The 21,142-nt window shown below is 32.3% G+C and overlaps 2 protein-coding genes and 1 pseudogene across 2 annotated transcripts; 2 read left to right on the top strand and 1 right to left on the bottom strand.

Moving 5' to 3' along the window:
* The first annotated feature begins 347 nt into the window (after nt 1-347).
* Nucleotides 348-4,255, top strand: LOC128158308 (uncharacterized; annotated as a pseudogene).
* A 1,031-nt stretch (nt 4,256-5,286) lies between these two features.
* Nucleotides 5,287-6,208, top strand: LOC128159980 (uncharacterized). Its single transcript, XM_052823217.1, has 3 exons — nt 5,287-5,610; nt 5,703-5,936; nt 6,052-6,208. The coding sequence occupies exons 1-3, from the start codon at nt 5,330-5,332 to the stop codon at nt 6,206-6,208; spliced, it is 672 nt and encodes a 223-aa protein (XP_052679177.1). The 5' UTR covers nt 5,287-5,329.
* Nucleotides 6,209-6,255: 47 nt separating this feature from the next.
* On the bottom strand, nt 6,256-8,589 carry LOC128159979 (uncharacterized). Its single transcript, XM_052823216.1, has 2 exons — nt 8,508-8,589; nt 6,256-7,332 (listed from the first exon to the last, which is right to left on the bottom strand). Exon 2 carries the CDS (start codon nt 7,319-7,321, stop codon nt 6,263-6,265), a length of 1,059 nt encoding a protein of 352 aa, XP_052679176.1. The 5' UTR covers nt 7,322-7,332; nt 8,508-8,589; the 3' UTR covers nt 6,256-6,262.
* Between the last annotated feature and the right edge of the window lie 12,553 nt (nt 8,590-21,142).

Below are 21,142 nucleotides of genomic sequence, written 5' to 3'. Positions count from 1 at the left end.
TCACCATCCGGAACTAACTCGGAATACCTCGCACAATTTTTCAACATTATCTTATCATCTGGGCTATTTCATGGCTGATGCAATGCAAAATCTCCGTAGACTTTCTTTTTGGGTTATGTATTAAAACCTGAAGCGTTAGAGGGGGTGTTTCCAAACAGATAATCTGGGCATTTTTTCATATTAGTGATAAACGTAGTTTAAGCACGAAGGTATTTATAGTAATCAAAATTTGAAAAAAGGTGGTAAAAGCAAAAACTCGGGACGTAGTATAGTGTTGTTTATCTTTGACAGCCAGCCTCTGTAACAGCAATGTGGAGGTCCTAAATGTGAGCAGCCGATGTTATTGGATGATCACCATGAACCTTAATTTCACTGATGCCCACACACGCTGTCGAACTGAGGGTGGGATACTGGCCGAGATTCCAAACCAGGAGACACAATATGCTATAAATTTGTCGGTTAAATTAACAAAACTGGCTGAGATTCCGAACCAGGACTCACGGCCAAAAATAGAATGAAATAAAGTTTAAAGAAATGTTTTATATCATTGAAGAACGTTAAGTTTTATTTTATGAATAAACAATTTCTCTTGTAATGTATAAAACATGATTATCAAATCAATGCCTTTTATGAAACCTTCCAACTATTGGTTACTCACTTTCCGTATTAAAAGTACAAAGAAATTGGATAGATGTACAACTTGTACATAGAAATTTTTTGGTTAAAAACATTTCTTCTTAGTAAAGCTTTGATTTACAAAAAAGAACATAACTTGATAATTTTCTTTCTCACAATTTTTGGGAGTTGATTTTAATAAACTCTCCTATGCAGTTACTCAGACAAACCGAAAGTGAAACAGTGTTTGGACCTCAGCACACATCATTGCTGCTGACAAGACTTAGTTCTTGAAAATAATTGATAAATTCGATGTAATGTATGCTAAAGCATTGTTTTTCAAGGAAACTTATTTTATTATTAATACCTTGAAAATAGTCAGATTTTAAATGGTACGAACAATTTAAATATTTTTTGTACTCGTATGTATTCCTACGCCAGAGTTCAATATAGTCTCGTTCAACTTGACGCTCGGCTGTCTCCGTTAATCCTTGTCGGATAATTACGGTGTCAGCCGAGCGTTTGATTGTACGAGACTAGAGTTCGATATTGCTTGGATCCATACAATTTTCGAGAAATATTTCTATTACTGCTACATAGTTTGATTGAATTAATTTTATCTTTAAATATTATTTAACATGATTCATATGGGGGTTTCTCGACATTCTTGTCGAAAAAGTCCAAAAATTCATATTATATAAATGTGCGTAATTCAAATTAGAAACTACTTGTACTTGTCATGCAAAATAACATATCGCTGATTTAAAAATGAATAAACATCGACAAAATCAACTCCCGTCAGTTCTTCAGTACTTTGCTTTCTATAGGTAATTAAAGTTTTATCTACTTATCGATCTTTGGTTTGTGAAAAAACAGTGTTAATCATAGTCAAGTTAGTCCAAAAATTATTACAAATTGCCAGTCTTTGGAAGGTTTACTAATATTTGTCGCTTATCATCTGTTGTTTAGAGGAAATGACTAATCTATATCATTAATATTTCTAAAGCAAGTTCCCATACTTCAACAATCCTGATATTTGGATCGGTGTGAATGACATTGAAGAGGAAGATAACTTTGTTAACATGTTAAATAAAACAGTTAGTTATACAAATTGGGATAGTGGTAAAAATAAACCAAACAATCTTGACTCTCGGTTTGATGACGAAGATGACGAAGGTGATTGTGTAAGGATTTCATATATGGGATTGTGGCGTAATGCATCCTGCTCTAATACCTACTATGCCCTCTGTTCTCAAAGACAAACTAACGGTAAGTAAACATTTTCAATTTAAAGAGGCTGGGTGGTTAACAAATAACCCGTCCGTTTTACCAAAACAAATTGAAAAAACATATATATTTGATATCAAAATATCATATATCTAAGAAAAAGTACAAAAAACTATGTTTCAGTTTACAAAAAAAATAATATTTCACTTTAGCTTTCTGCTACGCGTTTTCCCTATAAGGTTAGAATGTTCTTTAGATATAAACTTTCTTCAAAATGTACAATAGAGTACATGGTTAAAGTCTTGGATAATGAATAAATATGTAAAAATTGAGCAGTTACAATATAAACCAAATGCTCACAGAAAAACAACTATGTGCAGATACGTTGCTAGGAGTTTATTTTTAGCATACATTTTACACTAAAAATACAGCAAGATAATCGTTATACAGATGGGATAATTAATATATATTCATCTATTGTCATTAAATCTCATAGCTTAATCTTCAGAATTGATGTCTTTGAACTTTGATTTTAAAATTCATTTTAAGTGATAGGAAATATGATTTGATGAAATTTTACACACTATCAAAATTAATAATTATATTTTTCTTGGATGAACTGTTCCGTATTCTTAGTTAATATTGTCGTTAATTTGTATTTTTCAAGAGTTTTGTTTTAAACAGATATATTTGCTTTGTTTTTTAATAGCTGTTTTATTAGATAAAATCTAATGGATAGTTGACTTTAAATAAAAGCAAGCTCTGTGATATCTTTTTGTTTTATTTTAAAACCAAAAGTATCTCAAACTAGTGGACAAACTCCGACACAATCAACTACGACTTATCAACCAACAGTATCTCAAACTACTGGACAAATCACGACACAATCAACTACGACTTATCAACCAACAGTATCTCAAACTACTGGACAAACCACGACACAATCAACTACGACTTATCAACCAACAGTATCTCAGACTACTGGACAAACCACGACACAATCAACTACGACTTATCAACCAACAGTATCTCAGACTACTGACAAAACCACGACACAATCAACGACTTATCAACCAACAGTATCCCAGACTACTGACAAAACCACGTCACAATCAACTACGACTTATCAACCAACAGTATCACAGACCAATGTACAAACCACGGCCCTAGGATCAACTCGATTAACAACAAAGGAAAAGTTCAGAGAGTCAGAGACCAGTGTACAGACTTCTACCCAATCAGCAGAGACGGACCCACAAAATGTACCTCAGACGAGTAGGCAAGCTACTTCTAACGAACAAACTACAGAGAACGCTACTTCACCTGTTAGACAAGAGCGAGGTATAAGTCATACTATAGCTGTTTATCCTTGTGTTCATGCCTTTATCAACATTCCTGAATAAAGCTGTCATTTTAGAACTTCCGAAAAAATGGAAGACGTACTGAGCAAAATTAATAATTATGCTTCTTTTAAATGTCTAAGTGCCATAGTTTACCATCAGTTGATGCCGGGGATATAACAGTGCAAGTTATCAACAAAATCAATAAAAAAAATCATTTTGCTGTAATCAAAACACTGTTATGTCTGGACAATTATTGTTTTTAAATTGCAAATAAAAATGTGTCTTTCATCTATTTGTTTGGTTTATGTTTATTAGAAACATAAAGTTAAATGCGTAAATTTTACGAACAGATTTTTTTAATTTGGTCCTCTACATAAATGTATTGTAATGATTATTTATATTGAATAGTACAAACACTTTTAGAAGAAATGTCAACAAATATATCCATAAAAAGTAAAACGAAGATGTGCAAATTACATAAAACAACACATGATATTTTGATAATGAAAAAAGTTTAATAAAATTTAGTATAGATCATGCTAACACCTGCATAATATTGTAATGAAAGAGGTTTTAATACTCATGCAATATGAATTGCAGACATTAAACTGCATTCGCCAAACTGTTAAATATTTTGATTTCATCTCTTGTAGAGTGTAAGAGTCCCTGAAATGAAAGAGGTTTTAATACTCATGCAATATGAATTGCAGACATTAAACTGTATTCGCCAAACTGTTAAATATTTTGACTTCATCTCTTGTAGAGTGTAAGTGTCCCTGTTCAAGAATGAAGAATCGGGTCATTATCAAAAACGAGGAAGAGTTACTAACGAAGATCGACAACATGAAAAAGGAACTCGCCGTCAAAAAATCCCTGTTGTCAAGCTCCATCCGGAAAAGGACTTCCGCCGTAGATCCACGGCCGGCGGTACCATAAGCGTCGTAATCATTGCTACAGTCGTCGGTCTTATCATTCTAAGTGATCTCACTCGGGTGATTAACTTCTGCTGGAAAATCATCTCAAAACGTTGTAATAGAAAAACAAGAGCGGCGCAGAAAGGAATGGTTTAGAAAATGTTTGCATTATTTTCAGTGTAGTATTGTGTTCAGATTCTACCTGCAAAAAAAATATAATAATCATTCATTGAAATGTTTTATCTGTTGAATTGTTAATACACCAATCTGTCCTTATCGGTCCCTGTCTCATGTTTCTTAATAAGGGAAGGACTCTTTTTTGTCACCTAATTAGTTTTTATGTTATTGATAACTAAATGATTGACAATTGAATGCTATGATTGTGAAATAATGTTTTTTTTCTCCTAACTTACCGATATGATAATATGACAAACATTATCTTGGAATTATATATAAATGTCACGGATACTTAATGAATACATTTACATCTTTTCCCATGCAAAAGAAGAGCACGAAAAATCCATTTTACACATGTTAAAGAATGTTATAATTTTAAATAATATCGTTGTTGTAGTTGCCAATATATTGTTGGTGTGGCTGTACTAGAGGTATCCCGTAATTGTTGATATTACAAATGTTGTTTACAAAGATATTAGCTTGTAATAGAATACCTTAAGAAAATCACTTTAAGATGTTGTATAACTTGACTTCTTATATTTTATTTATTTTGCTAATGCGGTACCTGTGAGGATAACAAGAAGAAAATGTTGTCAGTGTGTTGCATTTTTAGACGGTGGCTATAAATAGCCACGGTCTATTGCTACGGTCCTGACAGGAAGGGTATTTCTCACGGGGACCCTAGCGGATAAGGAACGATAACTCTGTTAGGTATGCAGTGTTACAGACAATGGTTTATCTATGTGTCGATTTCAGTATGAGAACTAAGTTTAATCTTATTAGATATTTTAAGCATTATAGCTGCTAATTATTTTGTACATATATTTAAATAAATTATGAAATTTTGTTTTATTTTAAATGAGCCGTTACCCTGTCTGCTTACGTGGTATCGATAATCTATGCACCAACTGCCAGTTGTGACTTTAAACTCTGTACCAGGGGTGCGTAAACTATATCACTGCGATAATACACCGATCCATTTTGCATCGATAAGCTCAGCCCCCCTTAGTTACGTCATAGCGACGCTTCCGGGTCGGACATTCTAAAGTAAACATGGCGGGCAAAATAAACTTAACATCAATCCCTTCGGACATTTCTCTCGATTATTTCAAGAATACATCAATTTCCAAGAGAGCGAAAGAAAGAGGTTATAACTATTTCATGAATAGTTATGTACATGCGTTAAAATTGTACAAGTCCAGTGATGAATCAATAGATATCGCCGCCAAATGTTTTCGATCTATGCGTAAAAGTGAAGCTCCCCACAAAATAAACATGACAATTACGATCACAACTTCAAGTATCACAGAGAGTCATTGCTCATGCAAAGCTGGGTATGTACTTATATCGAAAGATTATGATGTTTATTTTAAAAAAAACCCATCGTAACATATTCCACATACGTGTTTAAAAATATTCTTTTCAGAGTAAGCGGTACTTGTTCCCATTCACTTGGTATGCTATACACTTTAATTCAATACAAAAATCTTGGCATGACTGAAGTGCCTTCAGCACTTGCCTGCACTAGTATGCCACAGCAGTGGCATAAACCACGGGAGTCCAAAATCAGCCCAGAACCACTTTCTGCATTGGTGTTTTCTAAACCTAAACAGACCCCAAGAAAAAAGAGGCCTATCCATAGCATTATGCCAAAGATGAGGTACTGACAAATTATTGTAAGGTTTTTATAATAAAGTCTTCATGAGACATGTTACGTTTGAATAATATAAATCGAAACTAGAATATATGAACTCACCGCATATAAATTAATTAAGGATACCAGATATTGGTGCCATGGAGGTGAAAAAGCTAAAGACAGATTCCGCAGCTGTGGAAACACCACTATCCTACCTCCTTCAGGAGGAGGTTCAGCTGATTGAGACAACACTAGGTGGTGTACAGATGGGGTCAATGCTTCCATATCAGGTATAAGACACAGATGTTTGCATGCATGTACTATATTAAATTAAACAAGAACATTCATTTTCAAAACTTTACTAAAGTATCTTGGAAATTTGTCAACATCGCAGCTACAAACCAATGTGCATTAATACAATTAAACATGCTCACAGGAATTTTTCTTTTCAATAATTTAAAACACTTTATTTGATTGATGGCACGTTCAATGTGTATTCTATGAGTAGCTATTTTTCTGGTGAGGTTTACATCGCTTTCACTAAATGGCCTAGCACTAGATGCAAGGAGTGGAATATTCAACTGCAAATCTAAAAGTGCCAACTCTTTTTCAATTAGAAACCCTTTGTCAGCCATTAAGGCATCATTATTAGCAATAAACTCCATTTCTTTCAAATGTTTTAAATAATCATAAAAACCACATTGTTCAATGATATCATTGTCAGAAATACTTCCAGAAAATAAATCCGAAACAAATAAAATTGACCCTCTTGGGTCACAAACAACAAGAGCTTTTAATGTATTGGATGATTTGTAGTCTGAATAGCACTGACTTTGTTGTTTCAATGATAAAGGTTTTTCAGTTTTTAGCTCGGTACAGTCAAGAATAGCTAAACAGTTTGGAAAATCATGTTTGTAAGATTCTGGCATGATTCCTATGATTGTATTTCGATGGGGCCAATAACTTAAGGAACCTAATCTCAAATACATGTACTTCGCTACCCCATTAATTACTGTTGACACAGTTTGAACCTTAATATTGAATCTGAATGCTAAATCTTTCACATTTAAAGCATTTCTTAGTCTGCAAAGGTACATAAACAACTGCTGTGACAAAGGAAACTTGTCAATATGTGTTTCTTTTCTTTTGTCTTCATAAATGATTGGATTTTCACAACTTGGAAAAAGAAACACAAGAAGCATGAGAAATCTACTATAACTTAATCCAGTGTAAAATTCAAACAAGTTTTTGATCTTTGACTTTGAAACTTCTTCAGCAGTGAAATTTGTATCTCTCTCTGTTTGGCAAGCAGCATCAGAAACTTTCCCTCTCTGTCTGATTTCCTGTCGCAACCTGTCATTTTCTTCCTCCAGTTTTCTAACTTGTGCAACCCATGAAAGCACATCCATATATGAAAATACTGAAATAGTAAATAAAATAGTTCATTAATAAGTGTACTGTAATTAACATCAAAATAAATAAAATTATATGATCAGAAACAATACCGATAAAATTACATGCATACATAATTACATTACTTACTTACAAGAGTTTGCATACCGTTAAGTATATATGGTATATATAAATATGTAGTTAACTTTATTCTCACAGTTTTCTGTTATCAATAATTTTTGTAGTTACATGTACCATGTATTAGCCTATGTACATATTAAAGATGTTATTTATACTTATATTATCTGTAAATTTTCAGTTGAAAAACTACAAATCTTTTCCGACCATTGTACATGGGGCTTGTGGAAATACTACATTTCCTCAATGAAGCTTTTAACATGACACAAGATGACGCCGAGAAGTTAGAAAGATTAACCGTGGATCAATCTGGAAATGCTTTGTGGTATGAGGAGAGGAAGAAACGTGTGACTGCTTCCCAGTTTGCAAGAATATGTAAAAGGAAAAAAGAAATCACCGACACTTTTGTTTCTAGCATATTTGAAAGTAAAAATTTTACTACTGAAGCAACTTCCTACGGCAAATTTAATGAAAACATAGCTAAACAGAAATATATGGAAAAATTCCACAATGTACATATTCATGACTGTGGATTAGTAGTAAATCCAAGAATTTCATTTCTTGCTGCCTCGCCTGATGGTAAAGTTTGTATAGAAGGACAGACTGGGGTATTGGAAATAAAATGTCCCTTTTCAGCTAGAGATTTACTCATCGCAGAGGCAGTGAACTTACCAAAGTTTTGTCTTGAGATATTAGGAGACTCATATACATTGAAAAAGAATCATGATTATTATTTCCAAATTCAGGGACAATTAATGGTGAAAGGTGTTTCTTTCTGCATATTTGTTGTGTACACAAGAAAAGATTTATTTGTGGAAAAAATAACCAAAAATGTTGACTTCATTACAGAAATGTTTGATAAGCTTGCTAATTTTTATCTTCAATACAGACCAAGAATATTGAACAATATTCCTGCTGCATAGTTTAAGTCATCAAATGTTACTTTACAGCTATGAAATGAATTATTTCACAAATGAAAAATGAAAGTGTGTTACTGTGTTCAATTAATAAAAAGGAACCAGCTAAATCACAGAAGCAGAATCTGATATTGACAAATATACATACATTCTTCTTCTGTTTGGCATGAGGAATCTATGACAGGATTTGAAGTTGTCTGTGTTGTTCAACAGCATTCCATTGCATGAGAGTCTGGTGAATCATCAGTACTGGTACTACTGAAACAAAAATATTTGATAAAAAACTTCTTTATAAGACCGGTATAGAACATGTAGAATACAGAATACAGATGTAGAGAAAGTTATGCAATATATTATCTGACCAGAGACAAATATGTTCATCTTTAACCCAACAGAAAGCAGAAAACGTCCCGCGTTTCTCTGTAAATTATTTTTTGTGGTTTTTATCATTTGCAATCACTAAATATAATCTGAAACAATATAATTTATAAGATTATTAACAAAAATATTTTTATTTTTATTCAAATAAGCCCTCTGAATACGACGTTTATCACGCGTGCTTATTATATCTTATGAACCTAACTCCGTCACCCACATGCTCTATGATATGGCAGGGAATGAAGACACATTAACAATTTAGTTAAAACTCCATTTGTATCTAGTCCAAGTTATAATAAGTAAAAATGGTGCATACAATTTAATTGTATTTAATTTCACCGAAATGAAATGATCGCCAGAATAAAATATGGGTCCATGTAACAACAATCACAATGGCCTTTTCAGAATGTATGGATGCCGATCGATTTATGTCCTTACTTATTTCAAATATTTTATATCATTAATTAATATATTACTTATTATATTATTTATTTATTACATTTTTAGAAATGTATCATATTCTAAATAGCGATATACCGGATATATCTATACCCTGTATAAGGCAAAAGTTACGACATGAGTGATTTGACGTTATCATCAAGAAAAGTGCATAAAGGCTATTGCGGATTGAAAAAAATGTGTATTACCTTAATCAAAAATGTATTACATGTGATATGTTTCATCTTGACATCTCTAAAAATGGCTGACCACCGTAAATGATCGAATGGGCCTGCATGTCAGAAATATCGATATTTTAGTGCACCCATGAAAAAGTTTTAGCTGATTTCACACAATTATTGGTGCATAAAATGAACAAGGTTTAATTCTGTTATTTTTTGACACATTCTTAAATTTAACCGTTGCAAATTGTTGACATTTGATTAAAGATTTTTGACATGTAAAAAATGACGTCATAATCGTACTTGATTTCAAACGGCGAGGAGTTTCCCGAAAGTGACGGAGTTAGGGTAGTGACGGAGTTAGGGGGCTATGCGATACATACGTGATGTAACGTTACTGGGTATAGTCAGTGTTCAACATGTTCAAAGGATATCGAATTACTGGATGAGAGGTTATTCTATAATTTGAAAATAAAATGAACGTGTACTTACCTTAGAACACACATATGTATGCTTCGTAATTTTGTCAACGTTAAGCTGGGCATGTGGTCTTCGACAGCATGATATCCATCGTAAACATTTCTCCAAATCAGACTTTGGCTTCGGAAATGGGATGAATTTTGCTCCCATAAGTTTCTCTGGATACCTGCTATCCGATTTACATGTCCCATACGAACAGTGCTTCACCATTATATTTAACTCAATCGAAAAATAACACCCAGATTTACAGTTTCAATGCGTAAATAATCGCCATTTTCATGTAGCGATGTCCGACCAATGTCCGACCTTATACGCCGCATCAGATGACGTGATCTGATTGGTCAAACCCGACACACCCACAAATAAAATGGATCGGTGTATTTGCTCAGAGATCTCATAAGAATCGCTTCTTGTTTTTTTATGATGTAAACAATTGTCAGAAACACACTATTTAAACAGGTTTGCCATTTCATATTTCAGCAATTTTTCAACGCATTAATTTTAGTTGAGGCAGAATATTTATTTTGTTGTAGCTTATTCCAAAGAATTCACAACAGATACTGACAATGAATATTACATAAATTACATTATATTGAACTTCAAGTTCAACCGATCAATGGCACACTTCTTCTACAAGTGTGCATATGTTTTCAAACATACAAACTTACAATTTACGATACAAATGTGTTTAATTTTGGACTGACCTGTGATTTACATGTATCTTATTTTGTAACCCACTCAGTCTGTATGAACATTAATTTTATTACAGGCACCTCAATATTCATCAGACAATATTTACTACTGATGTTGACGCTTTACTTGCTGCTGACTTTCTCTCAAACACGCTAATCGATCGACCTCAGATGTAAAATTCACGTGCAAATCGAGTCGCCATTTTACAATTTTACATGTATAAACAAACCACATTTTACGATGTTTCAAAGATTTTCAGTTCAGATTTTTTGTAAGCAAATAAGGGCCGGATTAAAGACATATGCTGTAAAACGTCTTATGGATTTTACGGCGTGTCAGCTCGTGTATCTCTAAATAAATTTGCAGCAAACGTTAGCTTTTTTGTGGGAAAAAACAATCGGTTCAACTCATGCAATATTCCATATACATTTATGGTACATTGTGAACGGTAATGTAAGATATAAAATGTTTTGTTCACTAAACGGTTCTGACGAATTTTTCCACAATAAACTGAATAACGCAATTTAATGAGCGAAGTACAATCTGTAAATTAATCCATATGCGCCCCGACGTCTCTGCTATTAGAGAACCTTTTCTTTAGTTTTGGGGGGATTTTTTCACTAACAGATAACATTATTACACATGTACGTAAATTTCGCCCCTTTTGTTCTCAAATATTTTTTATCTCGCGAGTACAACTCTATTATGAGCTTTCTTCGACATTTGTTTTCATAGTAGGCAGGCCTAATATATAAATGCGCCAGTTTGTTGCGACTCGCAATCGAAATACACACCGGTTAGAAAGTGTCATCAATCAACGAAATGCTACATCAGCCGTAGCGTATACATCCATGCTATATTTGCGATAAATAATGAAACATGTGCTTCATAATGGTGGCATATCTCTGCCCCTTGTGTGCAATTAAGTTATTTTTCTATTAATTATGTCGACATGCAAGATAAATACGTTGACATGCAAGATACCTATGTCAACATGCAACATAATTATGTTGACATGCATGAAAATTGCAATCAGATAAGAATTATACAAAATCTTAAAAAATCTCAAATATCGCCTACCCGTGACATCCAAGGTGCTAGATGCTACCTTTTCATGTCGACATGCAATTTGTATATGTTAACATGCAAGATAAATATGCTGACATTCAACTTATTTATGTCAACATGCAACTTTATTCTGTCGACATGCAACTTATTTATGTCAACATGCAACTTCGTTATGTTGACAAGCGACATATATATGATGACATGCAACTTAATATGTTTACATGCGAGAAAATATCAATAAAATCAATAGAATATGTTCAATTCAATTCAGATAAATATGGTGGCATATCTCTGCCCCTTGTGTGCAAGTTATTTTTCTATTAATTATGTGGACATGCAAGATAAATATGTTGACATGCAAGATAGTTATGTCAACATGCAACATAACTATGTTGACATGCAAGAAAACTGCAATCAAATAAGAGTTATAAAAAAAATCTCAAATATCGCCAACAGGTGACATTCAAGATCCTAGAAACGCTACCTATTGATGTCAACATGCAACTTATTTATGTCGACATGCAACTTAATTATGTCGACATGCAACTTATTTATGTCGACATGCAACTTAGTTATGTTAACATGCAAGATAAATATGGTGACATGCAACATATTTATGTCGACATGCAACTTATTTATGTCGACATGCAGCTTAGTTATGTTAACATGCAAGATAAATATGTTGACATGCGACTAAGTTATGTTGACATACAACTTATAAGTTGCATGTCAACATATTTATCTCGCATGTTAACATAACTAAGTTGCATGTCAACATATTCATCTCGCATTTCAACATAAGTAAGATGCATGTTGACAAAAATAAGTTGCATGTTGACATTAATAAGTTGCATGTTGACATAGATAAGTTGCATGTCGACATAAAAAGGTAGCATCTTCCATCTTGGATGTCACAAGTGGGCGTTATTTGAGAATTTTTGAGATTTTGAATAATTCTTATCTGATTGCAATTTTCTTGCATGTCAACATAGTTATGTTGCATGTTGACATAATTATCTTGCATGTCAACATATTTATCTTGCATGTCGACATATTTGATGGAAAAATAACTTGCACACAAGGGGTAGAGATATGCCACCATAGATAAATATGTTGAAATGCAATTTATAAGTTGTACTTCAACAAAACTAAGTTGCATGTCGACATAAATATGTTGCATGTCAACATAAAGAAGTTGCATGTTAACATCAATAAGTTGCATGTTGACATTAGTAGGTAGCGTATCGAGCATCTTTGATGTTACATGTTGGCGATATTTGAGATTTTTTATAACTCTTATTTGATTACAGTTTTCTTGCATGTCAACAAGTTATGTTGCATGTCAACACAGTTATTTTGCATGTTGACACAACTATCTTGCATGTCACCATATTTCTCTTGCATGTCGACATAATTAATAGAAAAATAACTTGCACACAAGGGGCAGAGATATGCCACCATACTTCATAGATGTAGTTTTCTGCTGAACTACAGAACTATAGCTTTCCAGAAATATTGCTGGGATATGCGAACCCTAGATATACGTATACAGTACATCCAAAGAAAAAAAATAAACTGTACGGTCAGAAAAACATGCGTTCAACTTGGATTTTGTTTGTTTGGTGTTTTTTGAAAACTAATTTTGAATAATTAATCAATATTTGTTGTATGTTTACTTGAAGTGTTTAATGTAGCAAGTAAATTATGCGTGTTAAAGTGTACTGAGAAGCGACAAAATATACATGTGATTTTCCCAAATCCATTCAAATGATTTGAATAAATCTATAGCTAAATACAATAGGACAAATGTACTTTAAAACGTTTATTAATGAAACTGCCCCGATTGAATATTGTATGATATTTTTTCCAAATTTTTATTCACTTTCGTTGTGAGCAAATGGAAATAATCCACTAAAGTCGAAAATAAAATATTGATTGACTCTTCTGTTTCATGATGACGTGCATTCCAAAAGCAATACCAGTTTTATCAAACAGGGTCTTGTAAACCATTCCGTTTTCTTTACACCTAAATGTATTAACTGACTATGAGGACAAAAGCAAGTGTGATGGTCCGCGAGACTGCAACTTTTTCCACGTGAAGAAATTGGGGGAAAATGCTGTCGAGAGGGACAATAAACATACTACATGTATGCCCAAATAATTAGTAAAAACCTGATAAGTATTTTATCCATTTATTATATCCAATCCACACTTTTCAAAAGTTGTTCCCCTTCACGGGGTCAACCCAAAGGTCAAAAGGAAAAAAAAACCAAAATTTCCCTTCTTTATACAATCAACTATTTGGGCGTACTGTGATGAAATCGCTTTGGATTTGATTTATTCATTCAATATGTGGTGGCAACCCACATATTTAATGTGTCATTCTGGGGCAATCAAAATACATACATGTAGGACATGTATTACAGAAAACGGAGTTTTAATGTCAACTGATATAGATACTGATATAGATACAAACATATAAATACAAACTTCTATGTAGGAAACTCACGACCAGTTGCGCGAGTAAGCGTTAAGTATTAGTATACGTATGAGATACTGGCTTTGGATTTTCGACAACAATAATTATCATACATGTAATATGCCACTTTCAAACGGCGCCACCGTCTAACAGTACTTTCAGTACTTTGATGTATTTTTGCAGTCGAAGCAGTTAACTTGTACGCTTATCATTTAAACTGGGGCAATATCTACTATAGATTTATATTAGTGCTTCATTTAATGATTCGGAATATAAATTAGAGTCTGGCTAAGTTAAATTGCTTAATAAACCATTGTTTGTGTCTTTCACAATAACTGTATTAAAGATACAAATTTGATCTTCTGCAGTAGTTTATTAACTATAATTTCATTCATTGATGTTTCCTTGGGACAGTCCGATTTTGAACAATGTCTGTACTACAGCAGTCTAATATCAAATGTTATATCATTGCAATGACATAAAAAAAAATTGACACGATCGTTTAAAGAACGCCTGCAAAATTATTTTTTATGGTAAAAAATATTCATGTAAAAATACGTGGATTTAAAATTACAGATTTTGCTGATGCATTAAATGGAATATTCTCTCACAGACATCTGAACTATTGTCAGTCAAGAATATATGTATGCCATCTTTACGTGTATATGTATGATGTTAAAGGATCTATTACTTGCTAATCTTCTCTTCAACAGTATGTGAATTTTTGTATTGTGTATTGCGCTGCTTCTGTTTATAATGAATTGCAATAAAATGATCATTATCCATTAGCTACCACGTTTCAACTTATTATTTTTTTTATACAAATGACTATCAATTAGTTTTGCCTTTTGCAGATCATTCCATGAGACCAAAGGACTAGAAATATCCAAAACTTTGTCGAAAGTTTTTGTTGTTGTAAAACACAACCCAAGAGCAACAACTCCAATAGCAAAGTAAATACAGCTTACCAGCGAGTGCAGATTCCGTAGGTGATAGTTATCATTAATAGAGAAAGGAATGAACTATCTCATCTTTTCAAGCTTGTCCAGCATTGAGTAGTAAGAAAAAATTAAAACCTGCCATAACATAACTAATGTAGCTGAGGTCAACCATTGTCCTGTTGATGGGAACAAAGAGGATCCCATGGTAGACTAACTTTTAAATAAGTTCAAAAGTCTTGTCTGCTGTCATTTATATATCCTATTCTAAACAAAGTAATTGGTACTTGTTTCAACGTTTTATATCAAATACCTGATTTGTCACTGTTTGAATATATAACTAATCATGCTGTTTAATAATTGGAAAAAATAACACAATGTCATTGGGATTTGATAAATAATATTTCACATCCTCGTCTTTTTAAAAATCAAAAACAGTTTCGTCATATTCTCGACCTATTCGTCCTTTCTCTCGTTTTACTCTTTGATATTGCGAAAAGTGAAAACAAATGACCTACAATAGTTTATGATGTAGAATTTTTAAGCATCTTTCTCCTTTTTCAACACAATATTCGCATACAGAACATTGTAATAATGAAAATTCAAGCTTTACATCATCACACAACCCGAAATCAGCAAACCATGATCAATCACAGTAAAACATACATTAATTATAATTGTTATTTAGCTTAATGCATATTTGAAGAATTCGTAAAAATAACTCTCTCTCTCTCTCTCTCTCTCTCTCTCTCTCTCTCTCTCTCTCTCATTGATCCGCTGCTGCACACATGCAGTCGCAGAATCCTCAACAAACTAACCTACGTTATTCGTTCACAGGAATCGAACTATTTAAATATTTGATAAATCATCCATGTTTTTATTTTTGACAAGTGGTTGTTATCAAAATGAATCACAAATAATTGAAAGCATATATAAATGAAATAGTTTGTTAGACCTATTCAAATGTATGTGAAAATAGTGAACTTGTGAGATGTCTAAATGTTTTTCTACATTGTTCTATCGTTAACTTTTTTGGTTCATTCCGGAGAAACATCAGGTAAAATAATGCATACATATTTACACCTCTCTCTCTCTCTCTCATCTCTCTCTCTCTAATGCAGCGACAATTTCCCTGCCATATGTCGACGAGTGAAGAAATCTAACTTTTAACAATCATTTGTGTCAATGTAAGCTAGTGTGCTTGCTACGGATAAAAAAAAAACTATACTTGTACTGTACCAGTTATCGGCTAAAACCAGTTATCGGCTTAATCGAGCGTTCGGGTTTATAGCATGCGACAATCCAAACTTTTTTAATTCAGTCGTCTGTTCCGCATAACGAAAAGTAAGTGTGCTTGAAAACTTTCTTGAATATGTCTTGTACATGAGCTTAAACGATCATTGTCTACCGCTGATTTTACATCTTTGCACTTTCAGCAGTGGGGGAAGTGACGTAATAAGTTAAAAATAGAATATCACCTCTTTGAGATACGTTATAATATCCCTTCTTTTATTTGACATATAACATCAATACATATAACATGTATAAACAAAAGGAATTGAGTAATTTCCAAGAGATTCGTAGAGAAGTTGAACGCCAGGTTGCACAATTAGGAATTGAATAGTCTACGATTAAGTATATAACCGTATGATAATAAACGAATAAGTTTATGAGTTTTGTATATAATGTATCATACCCCCGACTACTTTAGTCTAACCCCACAAGGGACATAATTCAAATAACATTTAATAGCAGAATATAAAATCAACAAATACAGGGAGTTTGCTATGTTATTATCACGAAGTCGATAACTGGTACAGCACATCATAAAAACTCGGCAAATTCGGGGCGTGCTAAAAAGCACAAAACAAGATGTTTTGGGTTTTAAATAATTGTATAAACTAACAGATTGATAAATAAGGAGTTCACTACTTAACGTATGTCCAGTTTTATCAAAAAATATTGAGAAATAAGGAAGTACGAAAAGAAAACGTTAAATTTTAGCCGGTAACTGGTACAGTGCCAGTATACAGCAGCGATTACTTATCAAGTTGGGCGTTTCTAACTTTAACTTCAGCTGAGCTTTTTAAAAAGAGAGAAATAACATCACAAACATTGACGTTGTTTAATTACGTCGTCCGAAAAGGAGAAAGCATAAAGCGCGCCATTTTCATAACGAGTAGTATTCTTTACTAGATTTTATTTCGGATATAATCATTATTTTGGTTTAACTCTTTAAGACATATTGACAGATTCATTTTAGGTTTTTTTATGTTTCTCTAATTTTGTGCTAGATTTATCAAAATATTCTACTTTAAATATTAGCTATATTTTTAATGATTGGTGTGGAAATATGTTATTAGAGAGGTTGCGATTTAAAACGTGTACGGGTACGCGAACGTGTATTAAAACTACACGTACACGTACACGTTTTTGTAATTTATCAGTTGAGATTTTTTAACTTGTAGGATACAAATGTGTACGTAAATCAACGCAGTTTTGTGACATGAATTTATTTAGTTAATTCCAAATAAATTGTAAATTTCTTATCAATTTTCATGCAAATGAAGTTTAAAAATCTATATAATGTATCACAAGAATACATTCACTCATCAATAAGATTTTATTTGTTGTGAAAAGCTTCACGTTTGTACTTACGTGTAGACGGCACTCTACAAGTTTAGAGAACGTGTAGAAACCATGTCGTCACGAAAACTGATGACATAATACGCGAAGAATTTAGATGATTCCCCTAGTTCACGTACACGTACCCGTTTGAAATCTCAACCTCTCTATTATCATATTGGTGTACGCGCAGATATGTATGCGTTTTTTTCTGTTACATCATATAGATATGCATGAACGGAAAAGGCTTAGTTATTGAAATTATCAATGATAATGACAATGAACTTTATTCTCATAACTGAATTTACAGTGTAGAGAAAATACATATGTACAGTATGTACACACTACAATATATATAATGGATGAAAATCATTGGTACAGGCATGATGAAGGGATAACAAATATAATTTATCCAAGAGAGCTAACTCTCTCAAATATAGTATATAATAGGTTACAAATATTGGTAAGTTGGTTTATGTTTGTGACATTAAACAGTTTTTCAAATTTTACAACATTTTGATTTGTTACGAAATAATTTGGTGAACATATAACCCTTGAATTGGATATATATATATACATCAGTACATTTGAAAAGGTAGTGAAATTCATCCCCAATTTCATTGCAGGCACATAATTTACAAATTCTGTTTTCTCTAGGAATATTAAACCATCTACCTATCTCAATAGGTAATTTAGCGTTATCAGTTCTACAGTTACAATATTTCTTACAAAATTTTGTTGGCAAAGTTAATAAATACTTTTAAAAATCCAGTGACTTTTAAAAAATCCTTAGTTTAAACCTTTTGGAAAATTATGTACCTCGCTATACTATGATTGCTTAAATTGGTCTAATAAAATATTGTATACTTTAGATTTTAACCAGGGTATGTTTATTGTGTTTTGATACCATATATATGTCAATACATATTGATTTAAAGTTTTCTTAGTGGCTTCGCACCATGGGTTATTAAAATTCTTCAATACATTAAAACGTTTTGCTGACAATTTTGAGATCTGGAAATTGACTAATTTACCCCAGAAGGAAATCATTCTAACTTTAACATTAATTGTTAAGGGGTATCTTCCAAGTTCCCCATATACCATAAAGTTTGGAGTTGAGGTTCTCAAGTTCAATATATGTTTACATAATTTTAAATGTAATTTCTCAAGGAGATTAGTGTTATGAAAACCCCAAACTTCGCATCCATATAATAATATTGGTTTGATAATTTTATCGAACATGTCTATTTTACAGTCAATTGCTAGATTATGGTTTCTGAACTTCCCAATAACACCATACATTGCTTTTGTAGCTTTGTCAAACAGTTCTTTAACATTAAGATTAAAAGAGTTGCTTTTACAAAAAGTAAAACCCGGGTATTTAAAGTTGTTAACAATTTCTAATTGGGAACCTTCAAAAGTAAAACAGTTGGTTTGATTACCTCTACCAAATATTACAACTTTAGTTTTTTTACTGTTTACCTTATGACGCCACTATTTTCAATATCTAGAAAAAAACATTGAGTAAGTGTTGAAAATCTTCTGGATTTTCTGACAATAAGATGGTATCATCTGCATACAATAAGACAAAAAGGTTTAAATAAAGATTAAGATCTTTCTTAATGTTATCAGACAAACGTGACAAACCTCTGACATTGTTTGTATAAAGATACTCCTCAAGATCATTTAGATATAGTGAAAATAAAAAAGGTGATAAATTTTCCCCTTGTCTTACTCCAACTGTACATTCGAAAAATTCAGAACTTAATCCATTAACCAGAACTTTTGACTTAATACCTTTGTACATATTAGTGATAATTTTAAAAAATTTCCCATCAATATTATTTGATAATGTTTCATAAACCAATATGCCAAACAGAGTCAAATGCTTTCTCAAAATCTATAAATGCACAATATAATTTCATCTTATGAAATTTGGAGAGCTCGATAAGAGAATCAATGAAAAAAATATGATCTATTGTACTATGACCTCTACGAAAACCTGCTTGGTTCTCTAAAATGAGTTGAACATTATCAGCATATTTGTTTAACCTTTCATTAATGATAACAGTGAATAATTTTCGAAGACAACTCAGAAGTGTAATTGGTCTATAATTTTGGGGTTCTGTACTATCCTCTTTATTCTTATAAACAGGTATAATGTTACCACTAAACCACTGTGTGGGTATAACACCAGAATCAATTTTTTTGTTAAACAATACAGTATATAAATCCGACATACAATCTTGGGTACTTTTGATATATTCATTAAAAATTCTATCATCACCACAAGCTTTGTTATTTTTCAACATATTGATAGCCTTAAATATTTCTTCACAAGTTATTGGTTGGTTAATGTCATTATTATGATTAATATCAGATAACATATTAAGTTCATCAAGAGAAAATACATTGTTATTTGACTCTACTTGTTCATTATAGTTCTTGTTTCAACAATCCTGATAAAAAGTAAAAAGATCATATAAAGAACTATATATGATAAGCGTCAAATTTGGCCCCCATAATTCACCATTTTTTAAAGTTTTCGGGTACAATAAAATGTAATGTTATAATTTAGAAGAGTTGATATAAAATGTATTTTTCACATATGTGTTTGATTTATTTGCAGTCACTTGCAGTATATGACATCAGAAGGGACGCTATTTCTATAATTCAATCAAAATCAGTCGAAAATAGACATTTTTCTCATCTTTTTACGAATGGGAAATATAGAGCGCATGCTTGAACCAGGACACATTTTTTGTCACTTATTAGACTTTGCTAGATACATCTCTGATTAAAATATTTTGTTAGTTCAAGCATGCGCTCTATGCTTCTTGAAAGAAAAACTGCTTGAAAACAAGCTTTTTTATGCTCAAATGCAAAAATGGCGGGAAAAGGTTGACTTTACAATGCCGTATTTCTAAATTGTGGGCACTTGAATCAAAATGAACATTAAGTAAAAACATCACATATATATCTGTACAAAGAAAACAAAGAATTACAGTAAAATAATGATATTCCTTTTAGGGGGCCATTTTAGGCCCATACCATATATAGTCCTTTGCATTACATCTTTTCTTATCTGTTTGTATTCAAAATTTTCCAGTAGTCTCTAGGATTATTTGTTCTTAAACTAAAAAAAAACTATCGGATATTGCTTGTTATCAATAAAGAACATTCTGAACATAAAAATGGTTATCATATTTTAGCAATGACAGTTGATGTTATTGTTTTCAACTATATACAATGCATAAACTTTAAGGTACATTGCGCACACTATACCGTCACTTACATTTCAAATCATTATTTGATGTATAACTGAACAATGAAAGGTACATGAAATTTATATGGTTGAACTAGCTCAAAAGCACAGCGTCTCCACTCATATTTCCCTCTTTAAAAAAATGAAAAAACAATTTGGATACAATCTAACTGTTGATTAAACGCCGTTTGTATAGAAATACAATGTTCAAAATTGGCTTTCATTCTGAAGTAAAGT

This window comes from Crassostrea angulata, chromosome 8, assembly GCF_025612915.1.
Source record: "Crassostrea angulata isolate pt1a10 chromosome 8, ASM2561291v2, whole genome shotgun sequence".
NCBI classification, from domain to species: Eukaryota; Metazoa; Mollusca; class Bivalvia; order Ostreida; family Ostreidae; genus Magallana; species Magallana angulata.
The sequence above is the reverse complement of the archived record's forward strand: the minus strand, read 5'-3'. Positions and strand labels throughout refer to the sequence as shown.

Coding starts and splice junctions, on each gene's coding strand:
- LOC128159980 (XM_052823217.1), top strand. CDS start 5,330: ATGGCGGGCAAAATAAACTTAACATCAATCCCTTCGGACATTTCTCTC. Junction 5,611..5,702: donor CATTGCTCATGCAAAGCTGG/GTATGTACTTAT, acceptor TATTCTTTTCAG/AGTAAGCGGTACTTGTTCCC. Junction 5,937..6,051: donor AGCATTATGCCAAAGATGAG/GTACTGACAAAT, acceptor AAATTAATTAAG/GATACCAGATATTGGTGCCA.
- LOC128159979 (XM_052823216.1), bottom strand. CDS start 7,321: ATGGATGTGCTTTCATGGGTTGCACAAGTTAGAAAACTGGAGGAAGAA.